Consider the following 16,290-nt stretch of genomic DNA (forward strand, 5'->3'; position numbering starts at 1 on the left):
TAAAACTTAAGAGCACTTGTCATCGTCATTTACAGGCATTCCTGCCTGCGGCAATCGTGCTGCAAACCTGACTCGTGTCTTAATATTAAGTTTTATAAAACTCATGCTTTAAGATCAGTCATGTTAAAACAATCACAAAATATTTAATGAAATGTTCAGTTTGATACTATAAAGTAAAAATATGCGCTATATTTTCGAATACGTTATTTATTAATTTTTCTCTACAGTTAAATAAAATTTAGAGAAATCAAATTTCTGGTGGATTCTTGCAAAACTGACTACCAGGTTTTCTTTTATTTCTAAAAAATCTGCATTGTTGACGTTGATGATGGATACTTTTTGAAAAAGTTCTATTGAAACTTGAAACTTGAATCTTTCTAGAAAGTGATACAATTGAATTTTTGGCATTTTCTTGATCTGTAGGACAGCGTACAATATGTCTTCAAAATGTAGCGAATGAAGACTAACAGATCATTCTGTAGCTATTTGACCGTCAACGGGTTTAGTCAAGTTTACGGTAGAGATTTCGTCATTCTTAGTCCGGCCCTGTGTACCGTAATTGTGTTTTATTCTCACCATAGTTTTCGGGAGTTCCATCTTTTTCCGTCTCCGCTGCTTAGCAATTAAATCTAATTACGTGGAATAAAAAAGCTCTGTGAACGAGTGAAGAAACCGTATTTTTATGTAAATGGGCAATTAATGGTGAGACGCAATTAGGTCCGCATCAGTGTGACTTGTTGGTAATTTTGTTGAGGTCTATATCAATTTTAGTAATTTAAGTTTAAGAGCGACAGCCGGCTGTGTTACTTTTCAAAGGCCGTCAAATGACAACGAACCCGACAAAAGAATCAGCTCGGTCATCCCCTTGATTAGGAGAGATCTTTGTGCCTTTGCACCTTCCCATGATGCTGCACAATTGGTATACACTTCTGGCGTCTACTTAAGCAACAAAATGCACTAGTGTCACTTTTTTTCAATTAAGAAATTTTAACTGCCTATACAAAGAAACTTCTGGCTCTGATAGCCTATAATTTACAGCAGAGGACTTAGATCTATAATGATTTGGGTCATTATCACGATAAATATTGTACGGACCCAGACTGTATGCTACACTAGAGTGCTAATTTAATTGCAATTAAAAATCATACGTGAAATCTGTACCTTCGTTCTAATTATTTGAATTTCGACCGGATAGATATAGTAGTAACGGGAGAATGTAATATTAAAATGACGTATAAGCAAAATATGACACGCCGAACACACATCTCGTATAACAACGGCGAAAAGGTCCCAATTAGAAGTAACCGAGGCAACAACGTATTGCTGAGCGAATTAGCAAAGGGAATATGCATGTAACCTCCGAATTGCTCGACTATAAGACTGGAAGCAGTTCCCCAAACAATTTCATAATCAATAAAGCAATTGTCCCGAAAATTTTTATTTCGTTTTATTGCAACGTCTAGTCGAAGAGGCGAATTGCAACTGAAAGTCAATACTTCCCTGTTGAATACAAATCTACATTGTCTTGTTCCTTCCGGCACCAAGTGGTTTAAAAAAAAAAAATCGAAAATTCCTCCTCTCGTTTTAAAATGCGCGTCTTTGTCGGACAAATAAAAAGAATTATTTTATACGAAAGGGAAAATAAAACCGAAGCAGACAAATTGGTGGTGCGACCGTGCATTTGTGTTGGTTAATGAGAATATTTTTCAAGTAGTTGGGTGCCAGGATTTATTCGTGTATCATTTGCATATTGAGCATCACACCGGAGTTATAAAGCATTTGGGTTGATAGATATTAGATTTGGCGTGAAATAAACAGGTTCTTATTGGTAATCACATTCCATGGTTAAAATTACCGCGTTCGCGCGCTTCCACAACAACAAATTTACAAAATCACCGGATTTTCCGGTTCGTTTGGGAGACACACGAAACGTTGACGTGTCGGCGGTAGATGGCGGCGGTGCGTTAAAATTTGAAATTAGCCGTTTTTTTTTGTATTAATAAATTTGTCGGATTGTGGGCGGTTTATCCTGTAAATGTGCTTGAAGCAAAGCACTTTGCGATGTTCGCAAAGTCACTCTCTCTTAATAGTTTCAGATCGTTTTTATAGCTTGTTCCCGCCTAACTTGAATGGTTATTTGCCAAGGCTGAAATGTCAAGTGTGTTGGGATAAAGTAGCTCGATTTTTCCTCATTGTTTTGTGCAATATGGCGGCCCCGATACTACTTTTTGCGCTAATCTAATTAAATTTAATAGGCACCGGTGGAGTGTCAACATAATTGAAGCTTTCCGTTCAAATTTGTATCGAACTGGATTGCCTTGAAGTGCTTTTAATTACGCGAAATTAAAACGATTTTGTAATTTGCCTATCAAAGCAATGACAAATAAACAATTATTACATTTCGGTGAACGTCGTTTTTTTTATAGTTAAGTTACATCAATCAATTGCGTCTTAGCCGCGTTCTTGAAATGGAAATAACTTCCTAATTTTGGATTACAACGGAATAAATTACGAACATTTCTGGAATTCTACAGGTAGATTCAGTGACACGGTGCACATGACCAGTAATTAAAATCGTAAATATTCAGTCTGGACTAGCACCTTGTATAATTTTTGTGCTTCGATGAGGTCGTGATTATGGGTTTGAATTAGAAATTTGCCTCGTAGGATATATTTATAAGAATGCAATATATGTGGAGCCATTAACCGGCTTGCGTGAGGGAAAGCACATTTTATTTTAGTAATTTTTTAAGAAAGGACAAAGTTTTCTACTCCAGGCTCAAATTAAGCGAATCTATGACACGGAGCCTCTCAAATAAAGGCTAGGCTCCATTTTCTAGCTCGACTATGTGATAAATAAATTATTCATATCACATCTTTTGCGTGATTCCTCCTAGTAACACCTTGGGGAACCTTACATTTGGATACAGGTCGCCTGTAAAAATTATATTCTTTATTTATATCTTTTATTATAATTATAATCACATTTGACGTTAAGAGTTTTTTAATGCAAATCGTTTTCCTGTTTTTACGCATGCCTGTTTTCCGACCATCAAACAGTCAAATTTCCATATTGTGTTGAGTTTTTATCTGGCTCGTTCGTCTTTTTTCTTTTTGATTATTGTTGTAACTTGTCTCGACCAGAAATTTGGCAGCCGACCAAAAATTTTGCTTTTTTCCGGAACAGTTCCACTTTGTTGGGAACCTACTCGTACCTGATGGAGTGATAACACCAGAAATTGAATTTGCGCCTTGGATTTGTTACCGGAGTCAAGTCTGGTATGCCTAACGGACAGTAGAGTACGCGTTTTTGGCGAGGTGTAATAAAAGTGTTAACGTAATAAATCCATAGAAAATAAATGTTTACATGAGATCATAATTTACTGTCGCTAAATTAATTTCAAGTCGTGTTTTTGGTCTGCATGAATTTATAGAAACGCCCTATCTATTTTTCGACAGTTATTCGATGTTTGTTTATGTTTGGCAGTGTATAACCAGATCTTCACATAGTTTAGTTACCTGTCCAGTGTTCGCCGTCACCCATTGCGACCTCTGTCTATTTTCACAGTGTCTGTGTACAAATAAAATAAGGAGGTTAAATGAAAGGCAAATATACAATTTGTTTGATACGTGTATTTTTGTTTGATATTTTTTAATAATTTTTGATTTTATCGAAGAAATTGTCGTCGGCGGGAAAGTGGTATATTATGGTGGTACATGGTTGGCGTCCAATTTATGTTGGTATTAAGACAAGCAAATTATCTTAGCGGCGGGTTTATGTGTGCTTGTACGAGTTCATGCACAACCATTAAACTTTATGTTGCCTCTAAGTAAAGATAACGCTTAAGCTATCTAAAATTATCTTCCAATAATTTAATTAATTCGAAGATATTTTCGTGGTGCTCCGAATAACGATTATCCAATTTGACAATAACTGCACCCTCGATCGACATTCAAACACACCGAGTTCCGCTAAATGATATATAAACAATGTCATTTATAAATGAAATATAGCGCGAATAGATGGATATACGTTAACAAGGTCTCTGCCAAAGAAAATATCCCTTTGTTCGAAACCGCACTCTAACAACAGCTCATAAATACCGCCAGTAAACTATATTTCTTGGTGCAGTAAACCATACACCAAAGACACTTAAAGTGTAATCGGTGTCCTAAAGAATATTCGACTCACTGAACAGGACTGTACTCCGCAACAATTCTCTCAGTTGACGACGCACCCTTTCGACATTAATCAGAAACACAACAATAAAAACTAATTTTGACAACTATTAAACATTCAAAATGTTTTTCACTAGCTAACGTAATCAATCTTTTTGGGCGCTGCTTCATGAATTAGACATAGTCCGATACTGGCGAGGTGTTAAAACGAGTTATTTGTTGTCAGCTTGCCACCGTATATTTGATTTGTATATTGTTAAAATTCCCACTTAATAACCACCTTTAAAATGTCCATTTCGTTTGCTTCTGCACCGTGAAAATCCTTACTTCTTCGAGAACCGCGTTATTTTTTGTGTTCTACCAAAAGTTTTTCTAACAGCCGAAGAGTAGGTACCGCAGCAGTCCGTCTTGGGACCGCTGGTACATGTATTTTTACAGATTCGGCACAAAATGATTCTATTAAATTAAATTTAATCAATTGACTCTTTCTCCTTTTCTGCAGCATCAAATCCTTATCTCCTGCATGTGTTTACTTTTTTTATCAGTAAGCTGCAATTATTACGTCTTTACATAATAATGCAAACATAATTTATTTGTGCTATAATTACATTTATTTGTCGTCATTAACCGTTTAAATGATGTTTGTTTCGCTAAAAAGTGATATCTTGTTCGAGAGTTAAGTATTTAGTTTCCCCTTTTTGCACTGTTGTGGTTATCGCGATCACAATTTAGATGTACACACTGATATAATTTTATATTATGGGAGAATTGATGCGATAGTCAGGTGTTCTCGGTGATAATGATTTTAATAAATACTTTGTATAATTACCACCACGACATGATCATTGCATGTTTATAATATTGCTGTTGGTGTCAAATCTCTCCATACGTAGTAAACCCAAAACTGTATCCACAAGCAATAAATCCGTATTTAGCGAATCAAAGGTATAATCATGCAAATTTTTTGAAAATTTTTTCAATGTGCACGCACGTCGTACCATCGAGAGTGATAATGTGCGTGTTCGAAAACTTCAAAGAAAAAGTTTTGTCTTCTAAAATCATTTAAATCGGGCTAGAGATGGAATTATGTAAATTTAAAAGCAATCTTTAATAATACCTTGCTTCCTTTACAAATTGCACGGTTTGGGAGATCGAACGATCGGAAATATTATAAAATTTATCTTCTAAACCCCTAACAGGACGGCGATGCGAAATTCTAGAAGACGTGTCAGCAACGATTTCACTTAATTAGAAACAGATTGAAAGCGAAACGAAACGACAATTTTTATTTTGCCTCCAACCATTTCAATCGAGCCACAGCTAAAATTATGCAAATCAATAACCCGATCTTTAATGGACGACCATTTTTCCAAGCTTATTTGCATGTCTAAGATCATTCAAAATGCAAGAACTTCGGCCAAATGCAGAAGCGCGTTATTTACAAATAAAAATATTTTGCAAATTGTTTTCGACCTATTGAAATTACTCCGCATTAACATTGTGACCAATAAAAACCCTGTTATGTAGTCCATTACATGCTTTTTAAGCTACATATTCAACCTATTGAAAAGTTAATCGTCGTTTAATACTCTTCTCACATATTGAATCTACCAGAACCTAACAGGAGTTACACAATGAATTCATTAATTAAAGCTAGAAAGTTGTATGAACACAAGAACAACTTACACTTTATGTTTTTCAATTATTTTTAATGACTCTACATGGGAACCCAACCACTTTTTTGACGAAAACCTATAAACTCCAAGTACACCGTTTTTTAAAAAAGTTCTGAGTTTAGAACTGTGAAATTTTAGAATGTTAGTGTTTTCGGTTCTACACGACAGTTTGAAAAATAACATTCTCAAAAAAATCTTAAAAACTCATTCATTGCGATCGTAATAGTATATTAAAACATGAGTTTTATCAAATTTAATACATATTAAGACACGAGTCAGATTTGCAGCACGACTGCCGCAGGCAGGAGTGCCTGTAAATGACGAGTGTTCTTAAGTTATATAAAACGAATTTTTTATGCTATTTTTTTCTAATTTGCATATTAAATACATGTTTTTTTACAAGTAAAATCAATTTTGGTAATTTAGGGAATTTTGTGACAGTTAGTGACACTTTTATTTCAAAGTAGATACCTATTTAAATTAAAATTTAGACTAAATATAATTGTCATTTTTTGCAAGTGAAGTTGCAATTAAAGATGAATTATCCAGAAATACGGCAAATAGCAGAAAATACCACAGTAAATTTGCTGTGTGTTACCAACTGAAAAAAGTTCCTAAATGTCTGATGTGTTAATGGCATTCATTTTGTTTGTTAAAACAGCAAATTAGAAAAAAATATTATTTCTCTCTTCTATGCGAACTATTCAAATAATGCGGACCGACTGTTTTCAGGACAGTTCTATCTTGGACAAAATATTTTTTCTATGAATGTCAGATCATTGGAATTATTAAACCTATCGCACACACGTCGATAAGATTATTACTTTCATAAAAAATACTTACAGATTAATTAAATGCTTTATCGAGTTTATTATCTTCTGAAGAACATTTTACAAGTTGACACAAGTTGATTGATAAAAATAATCATTAAATAATGAGGTACAATATTTTGCATTTTGGAACCTTTGCCACTTTAGTTGTGAAGCACCAATTATCTACACTTTTTTGTATAAGGAAAAGTAACGGGTGTTCAAAAACTAGCACGTTTGGAGCTGGCTGTTGTTGGAAACACGCTTGTCGCTACTTAACCTGCACAACCTAAAATTAAATTTACGAATATTAACAAAACGTCAACCAAGTTTTAAACAGATACGTTCAAAAATGCACAGTATGCTACTCCACACGGATTAGTTTCTGAACGCAAGTTACTATATTTAATAAAAAAAAAACTCATAAATATGGATTATTGACTTGTCGGGGAAGAATTTTGATATACAGGGTGTTTTAAAAATGTAAATTTGCTGAAGTAAAAAACGTTGTCGTGCGGGTGAAAGTAGAGAAAATATGTGCGGTACGTGGATGGTGTTAACCATACTCCTCGATTGCTCAAATTAGAGTATTTTTTTGTTGGTGTTGATTCTGGTGGCGGTTCGATTGACACGTTAATAATGCGTCCTGTTTGCGCATGTTTTTCGGTTGGTAATTTTTGCCCCGATTATCGGTGTACACCCCAACGTGTGTCTGGAACCACTGGCCGTCTGGTACCCCACAGCGTTGCCGTTTATGGGACGGCGACCGCGCTGGGTTTTGATGGACGGCATGCAGTGTATGTCTTCGGTACCATACAACATTCGCTGGGCACTGAGAACCCGGCACGGCCGTCTTTGATCAACAGTGCTGGTTGACGTTCACCGTAACGACACCATAAAGATGTTGAGATGTCAACCAGCTATGTTTATGGTGTCGCGGTTCACCGACACTATTGACCCCGCTTTTACCACTTCCTCGCACCCGATTAGCTTTGTGCTTAGTGAGTTTTATGTGGCTTTAGGAAAATATGTCCCGGAGTGATACACGAATGGTGATGTGGGAGACATCGGGATGTATTTGTGTTTAAATTGAACCTAGAGTGGAATCGGTAAGTGGTTGCTGGGAAGGGTTAGAGGCTGTCTTCGACCCATTTATAAACATCTTGCCTGTCGGCATGCAAATCAGCTGGAGAACCCGGATTTTGATTGATCTTTTCACAAGATTGATTATACTGTGACCGCGCATATTGTCGGACTACGTCCCCATTATATCTGAAAGTATCTACAGCTTCCGTGCAAAGAAGCCTATAGAAAAGAGGCTCGCAAAAATATGGGCCACATACGCACTCTTTCCACCCTTCACCGTCACGAGATTCCCACCGAACTCCGATTGATAGCGAATTCTTTGTTCCTGCGACTGTTCCAGCTCCTGATATAGACATGCAGCACATATGCAATGAGGAAATAGAGATCGGACCCTCTGATAAACCGTGGAAAGTACTACATTAGTCAGATTCTGAAGAGTCATGCTAAGAAAAAGTGCACTTAACGAACAAAAAAAAATGAATAAGTTGAGCACAAATCACGAGATCATGACATCAAGAGTAATGGTTGAGGGTTTTCATCTATTATGGCGAAGTCTAAAGAATGTTTATTGACAAAACAAATTGCCCTATCATAATTGACAAAATTGCCTTAAACAAACAGGAGAATTTCACGAGTTTGAGTTTTTTGTTCGTCGACAAAATACAAAAAACGTGAACGCGTCAATTGGTATTTAATTAACGAATAAAGCTGACCACACTGATCAATAAAACTCGACCCGTCCATCCACAGGGAGTTGGAGGAAAACAGCGGGCAAACAAAACTCTTAGGAAAATCCTGTGGCCTCCGATGCAAACAAAAAACAACAAATTGCTGAATATTTGCAAAATTCAACGAATTTACATATAAATATAACAAATTCTGCTCAAATTCAGGCATCACCAATTACTGGATCGCTCTCCAGGGACATAATTACCGATACTGATCGATCAACAGGTTGTAGATGTGTTTCTGAAAAAAGCAATTTTTTTTCGATTTGTCGCCGGAGACGTTGTTTTTCAAAATGGAAATGATAGAGGGCGGCGAGAAAAAGTGGAAGGGGGTAATTGGCATGTAGAAAAATGTTGTTTACATAGTTGATGAAAGCGATGTCGGAATTTATTAAATATTGCATAATTTTCGTCGAATTATGGCATGCTGGTAAGTTTGCAATGAATTCCTGTTGATGTTCGACAAATTCTTTACCCTCGCTTACAACTTCATCCATTGTGCCGAACCGGTAAACATACCGATAGTAATAAAATTATTTAATCGAATACCGCAAAGTTGGGTCTCTGGGAGCATGCGAATGCGTCGATAAAATCCGGTGGTTATGATATTTTTTCAAGTGAATTGGAAATGCGAGTTGTGCGTTTGTAGGGGAATTAAGGACGAGGAGGTAACGTGAAAATGTGATATTCTGTCTCCTCTCTGATGTGATTTTGATTTCGCATCCCACAACAGGCGTGTAATCTGTGGGGTCGTTAGGCTGATGTGTATTAATGGATTAATGCAGTATTGAACTGTCAACACTCACCTCAGCCATCATCCAATAGCGACAGTATATCGATTGAGCGCCATTTTGATATACACTCTAAAATATCCAACAGATTATCATTCACTGTCAATATTCTCATTACCGAGCGTCATTAACAAATTAGCTCGCTTCGAAAAATCGCCTGAGGATGGCGACCTAGTCGACCAAAACGTCGAAGCGACCCGCGATCGCGTTGCATGAAATTTTGATAAACACTTGCATATTGGCGGATAAATAAATAAATTTAAGGACAAACGCAGGAATGAGCCGGCAGAAGGTGGAACACTTCTTAGCTCACACTTAGTAATTTATGCTTGCAATATCAATGTCGGTAATTTTTCCGAATCCACCCTTAAATTGCGCTACGAAATCCCCCTGTAATTTCCTGCTACGGGAAAGATGACTTTATCGTGCAATATCCTAACAGCAGACATCTACAGCGTCGAGCAATGGTGCGAAAATAACAAAAAATAACTAATAATTTATGCGATGTCGCCTGGAAGCCGCGATATTGTTTCACCCTCTGTTTCTTACCAATTTACATGGAAAATTTGCTTCGCCCCGCTACGGAACGAAAAAATTCCTGCGGATCTCGACCCAGCTAATTGCTCAAATATTTCCTGCGAGTGTGCTAATAAATTTTTATTCACCACCACTGACGGAGATCTGTCGAAAGTAATTAAAATAACTCAGTGCATTATCGACGGCGCATGGGGATTATAAAACGATTGCAAATTGCAAATTGATTTATTAACTATTAAATTTACATAACTAACTGAATTATATCACGACTTTCATGTGAATCGATGGCTCGCAATAAAATCTAATCTTCTCTAAGCATCAACCGTCTAATTATCATTTCGTACCTCTACACCGCTCTTTCTCCGACCAATCGTCATAAATTCTTGTTGCGCTAATTGTTTCAAGGCGCAGTCAGCATTGTCAAAGAACTTTGACAACTCGTCAACGTATCTCCACCCCTTTCATCTTTTGCAATTTGACGTCCACAAAAATATTTTCAAATGTCTGTCAAAACTTCTGCTCAGTCCACGTATTTTGTCTCCACACTCTTATGATGGTGGTTGGAACGATGTTTGATGGCGGAGGCAGAAGTAGACTGTGTGTTTGGGGCTTGTTGGAGGTGTATTTCAGTAATGACGAGGTCGCGTCTGTAATAAAATAGAGGAGTTGCAGTGAGCGTCTGTTTCATAAGTTATGCTTCGTAAACATCGTTTCGTACTGTTATTATTGATTGATTGATCGGCTAATTTTCTTTATGTCGTGACAACAGGCACTAAGTCTTAATCGTGCAAAGGTGTGTCCCATTCTTCCTGATTAACAAATTGCCATCTTAAAAAAATGTTTTCCCGGCTTCAAATCCGGAATATGGTCGTCATTTCCGGTGGATTTCGTGTCACACGGTAGTAGTACAATGCGGGACTAATGTCCAAGCTTTTACAAGAATTGCACTGTCCACGTGATTCATTATAAGGTGCGACCCTTTTTCTTTTAAGGTGGAAGGCGAACGTTCACGCACCTCCTCAAAACACTCTGATTAAACGTGACAAAAATTTCCATCGACCGGATTTTATTATTTTCAGGTGGTAGATTCGGGGAAGTACAAGTTTTCACGTAATAAAAGTTTCATTTCATAAAGTAATTTGAAAGCTGTAATTTTTGTCGTGTTTTAATTAAGATCTGTCTAGGGAACTCATCCACTATAAAGTGTCTTGTTTTAATTTTCTGTTCACTCATATTTCCACCCTTTTACTTTAGACACTTTTCTTTGACTTGATTTTACTGCCTTGGATTTTATTGCTTTCAGCGCTTCGACCTTTACGCCCAATCTGCACAGTGTTTGCAATCGTTTTACAATAACAATCGAAGAACTCATTACCGATTACCTTTCTCCAGCACCTACACTACTCGTGTCACCGACTCTGGATTGTTTTCCTTATTCTGCACCAAACAAAACTCGACAATTGACCCATCCAGTTTTATTTTTAGTTCAATTTACATACAGTAAGGTCGTGTAGCAGCTTGCAAGGGAATCTCACCAGTTTAGTCATCACATTTATCAGCGCCCCTTCGGCTTTTGGGGTTCAATATTTAGGTGATAAAAATTCACGCATCTTAAAATCCATGTTGAAAATATTCAAATAGGTCTTTTTAAGGACTCCCATAGGGCCCATTGAGGTTGACGCCAATTTCTCTAACATGAAACAATGAGGCGACTTATGCCAAAGGGAACTTACCTCTCATGAGGGACCTTTTACTCCTTCACAGCCGAAAGGGATAAAATTAATTTAAAAACCTTCCGCCACGATATCCGCTCTTGTACGAAAGAAATGTGCAAATGCACATTCGTTTTATGATTAACCATTTATTGTTTAGACGGCTGCTTTTAATTTTCTGTTAATGATGTGTATATTTTTACAGGCAATACGATGTACAGTTCCTAATTGCAGCTGTGAACGTTTTGTTCCTGGGAAGTGCCACCTACGCTACTGTGAAACTTGTAAACACGGTTGGGTTCATCACGGTGAGCACTTTTACATTGTATTTTCATCGCGTTTCGAATCGGAACACTCCATCATAAATCTCTCACAATTTCTAAAAATTATCTAATATGTAACACTATAGTTTTGACCAGAGGGGAAATACAAAATCTAGTTGAAACCACGGTTATTGAAAGATAACTTCCACTATACTATTACTCTATGACAAAATCAGCTCACAATGTATACATTACCCTGCCGGTATCTTAACATCCTCACAGAGAGTAAAGTCACTGTTTACTATTGATAAACAGCTGACAGCAATGCTTAACGAACGCACTAACAAATATACAAGTCGACTAACAAGACGAAAAAATTAATGCAAAAGAGATTTAATAATGCCACAACGAATTGTCACATATTCTACCAGTATTGCTATACTCGGAGATCAATTTTGAAACAGAAAACATGTATGTATTTCGAATATTTTTGAGTAACAAATTTTATGTGCATTAAAATGTAGTTCATTTATAATTTTTAATTCATTAAAACTGTGCATCGCTTCTGTTTACAAGTTTTAAAACCGACATAAACAAGACGGTCGTGAAATTTTATGGTGTGACTTTTATTAAAACTATCAGATTTACAATTTGTCCCAGTTGAACTAACTGTTGATGGTGTTATAGTTCGACGAAGAAATGAAAATGTTATTACCTACTCTGTTATTTACTAATGTATCAGTCGCTTTTATAGACTACTAGATTTATTTGCCATAAATCACCGGTCCCTACTTCACTTATGTCGCCCATTCTGAATGAATAAAATTGTACTAGAACGGTAGCAAGTGCGAGTTGTTAAACAATTTGGTTGAAGTTTTTGTGTTTATTTGTATGATATTATTGATGTGTACGGTCGTGAGTGGATGGATAGAAATGGTACTTAGGAGGATATTTGAGATGTGAGGGTGGGGAGAATCAAGTGGCGATGTGTGGGTTAATTAAGTGAAAGGAAAGGCAATAAGAAAAACAAATTTGTCACGTGTGGAAGATGTATAGGACGGTATTGTCCCGAGGGAAAGTCCCGAAACCGATATAATAATAGAACGGTGCGAAGAAGTGTAGCGGTATAAATATCTAAAAATTCAATACGTCGACAATACAGTATATCATACATATCAAAGTAAAAACATCCCTGGAGGGCTATTCTATCCGAGACATCGTTGTCTATGCATAGACACCGGTCAACTGGTCGCACATTTGACTATAGATGACCAGTAAACCGTTTCCAAAACGAATGTAAATTTTAAATGACTGGGCGCGGCGAAAAGGTCCACTATCCTTCTTGTTGCCGATGCCGCAACCGTTGTCTATAACTCAAGGATGACAGTTCATTATTCGATAACTTGTAATGCTCCTACACACTGCCCAGCCAATAAACAAAGCGATCGTATTGATAACGACGTCTGGATTGATCATTTAGCGAATTAATATTTATGGAACTACATTCACCAATTACAAACAAACAGAACGTTGCCATTCCTCCACTACCCCTTTTTCGGTCGGGTGAAGTGTGGAATAGCGATGGTACGAGTACGTATCAATCTGAGCTGGCGCAGATATGGATATGACCCAGCAGAATATTAAAACAGTTTGGGGCCTTGGCCTTCGCTCAGCCCTTAATAGCTATACGGTTGCATGTCGTAATTTAATAAGTGATACTACCACATCTAGCAGCATTACATGTTAATTTAATTTAAAAGTGGGCCCTGCGTAACAGGCAATATTTAATCCTTTGTAAAGTCACCCACCGCTGTCGTGTGTCACTTCGGTGAAGCAGTAGGAATTTCCCCTAATGCTTGGACACCCGCTGCTTACAAATTGTCGGGGTTGTGAATTAATATATCAAAATAATGCTTTGTCTCCAACTGACTCCGGACTCATTTGGGACTATTAACGCCTAGAACTCTACAAATAGCGTACCCCTTCCTCTTCCACCATAAATCATCGAACAGATCAATTTCACTCCCGCGACTCCGCTCTTTAAGTAAATTAAATTTTAGTTGCAACACAATCGCTTCTTTGAGGTTTTTGTCTGCACGAAGATGCGATTCGGATGGATCGATTACGCAACGTCGCAAAACTCGCCAATAAATTTTCAACAAATACGAAATGCTTCCATGCGACTCGTTGCTCTTAAGGTGTGTTAATAATAACGTTCACAAAGACTTTTTACTTGAACAGTATGAGAAGGCATGGAATAAGCGAACTGCAATATCCCTTAAGGCAACAGAATAATGTAGCAGCACGACTCTGGAGCTGTTACTCCACAAACTAAACACACTTATTTATCAGGTTATATTTCATACTAACTCATTAAGAATCTAAAAGATACAATAATTATATCGTCAACTCGAGAGTTACACACACGTTCATCCCGTACACCGGATCTGTCGGCAATCCACATCAATAACAACGTCTTTTGTCTATAATTTTATCTGCTATACTTCATTACGAATTCATTCGTACAGTTACATCCACCCCAGATGCACCGCCAAATTGAAGGGGTGAAGCCAAATCAGAACGATAACATTTTTGGTATTCGCAGACAAAGTCACAACTGCAATGACCTCCACACTGAACACTTAAATAGAACTTTAAAAAACTGCTGCTGGTTTTTGGAAAACATGAAGTGTCAAATTTTAAATATGTATTCATTAGAATTCCTATGACCCTATTGTACTCGTAACAACTATCAAATTATCTCCAAATTGAAATATGTATGTATTACATTAACAAAAATTTGCTCCAATAGTTTTCATTATTTTTTATTTTTCTTGAAGTACATTATTGCTGAATCAAAAACAGAGTTCTTAACATTTTTGTAAAGAATTTATTGGTAGCACGTTCAAATTTTATTGCCTTTGTCATTTGTTGGCCAGTATGTATATTATAAAAATTTAAAAAACATTTGAAGTCTGTCTTACTGAAAGATTTCGTCATTCGTCAAATACTATAATGATTAGGCAACAAATTAAAATTGATAATTGGTGAACCGATGAAGAAAGACATTTTTTTTTCAAAAATTCGTCAAAATGTCGGGTAGTCCAGATTTGTTGGTGTCTAGTGAAAATTTGGGTTTAGATGCAAAATTGCATTCGTGATGGAACAGTTTTATAATAACATTTTTGGCACAACTACAAAGATCTCCACACTGAACATTTCAATAAAATTTTCAAAAACTGTTGGTTTTTGGAAAATATTAAATGAAATGTCAAATTTTAAATATTCATTACAATTTTTGTAAGTGTTAGTGTATCATAAAAATGATTTTTGAACAAATGTGATACATATGTTTCAATTTTTTTATACAGGGTGTTCCAAAAATGGCGTACTAACGGAGATTTACGGTGTAGAGGAGATTACCGTAAACGTCAGAAAAATGTTAAAAAAATTCTATTGGACTTATTTGCTGATTTGGAGGTCTTTGAAAGTACACTGAAAAAAATTGTATTAATTTTGCGTTGTCGAATTTTCATTAAAAATGAAAATTTACTTTATTTTTATGTCAGAATGTCAGAAATTTTTACTGTGTAAATCAGATCGTCTTAACAACCTATTTGATTGGTAACTAAGAAAATGAAATGGGCGGGGCAGATAAAATGTTACGTTGTCCTTAGTATAGTATTATGTTTTTGTAGGAGAACTAATTTTGTTGAAGAATTTAAAGAAAGTTTTTTTCCGTTCTAAACATTGAGTATAGATAGATTAGTTACTGATGTTTTTTCTTTGTTTTCATAAATTACTGTATATCTACATAATTTTTCGAAAAATTTATATACGTAATATATAAGTAATATTTTGTATAACACAGTAGTTATAATCAAAATAAAGTTTATTTATTTAAATTCTTTTTCTTTCATTCAAAATATGAACCTGATGTCTACTGTGTGAAAAAATGTTGCAAATTTTGAAGTAGAATATTATTTTTTTGTTCGACACTGTCGAATCTGAGAATTTTCTCTTGTGAACGGATTTTGATAAATTTGACAACTTGTCAAAACAAAACGTCAAGCTAATTTAAAAAATTTTCAGCGATTTGGAGCCTTGAGGGGGGGTTTCGTCAAACAAAAAAACGTTGTATTTAACTCGTTCTTGTGTAATTTGGGCTTTTTTGGCATGAGTGGGCCAGTTTAAAACTCGAGTGAAACGAACTCGTTAAATCAACTACTATTATTATTATTATTATTATTATTATTATTGTTGACGGCTAACAGGCTTGACGCCCAATTAGAAGCCCTGCCAAAAAGAAAATGATACACAAAACACAATCACAACACAACAACCATTGCACAGAGAGCATCCCAACACCCAGGCTACAACTACCGAGCACTCATCTGAGTAGGATCGCCCTAATTCACGAGGAGATGGAGAAGAATTTTTTGATTTGCGAAATGCTGCAACAAAAAATATCGATGTGGGCCTCGACACTCTGGTAATTTCGCAGCATTC

The 16,290-nt window shown here is 36.2% G+C and overlaps 1 protein-coding gene across 2 annotated transcripts in view; it reads left to right on the forward strand.

Annotated features, from left to right (window-relative positions):
* LOC138139915 (zinc finger protein basonuclin-2-like) overlaps positions 1–16,290 on the forward strand; it is a 130,344-nt gene that overhangs the window by 23,782 nt on the left and 90,272 nt on the right. For both annotated transcript variants that reach the window (XM_069060501.1, XM_069060502.1), the window contains exon 3: positions 11,724–11,826. In XM_069060501.1, coding sequence (XP_068916602.1) covers positions 11,724–11,826 — 103 coding nt within the window. The remainder of the gene's footprint in view (positions 1–11,723; positions 11,827–16,290) is intronic.

This window comes from Tenebrio molitor, chromosome X (assembly GCF_963966145.1).
Source record: "Tenebrio molitor chromosome X, icTenMoli1.1, whole genome shotgun sequence".
In the NCBI taxonomy this organism is placed as follows: Eukaryota; Metazoa; Arthropoda; class Insecta; order Coleoptera; family Tenebrionidae; genus Tenebrio; species Tenebrio molitor.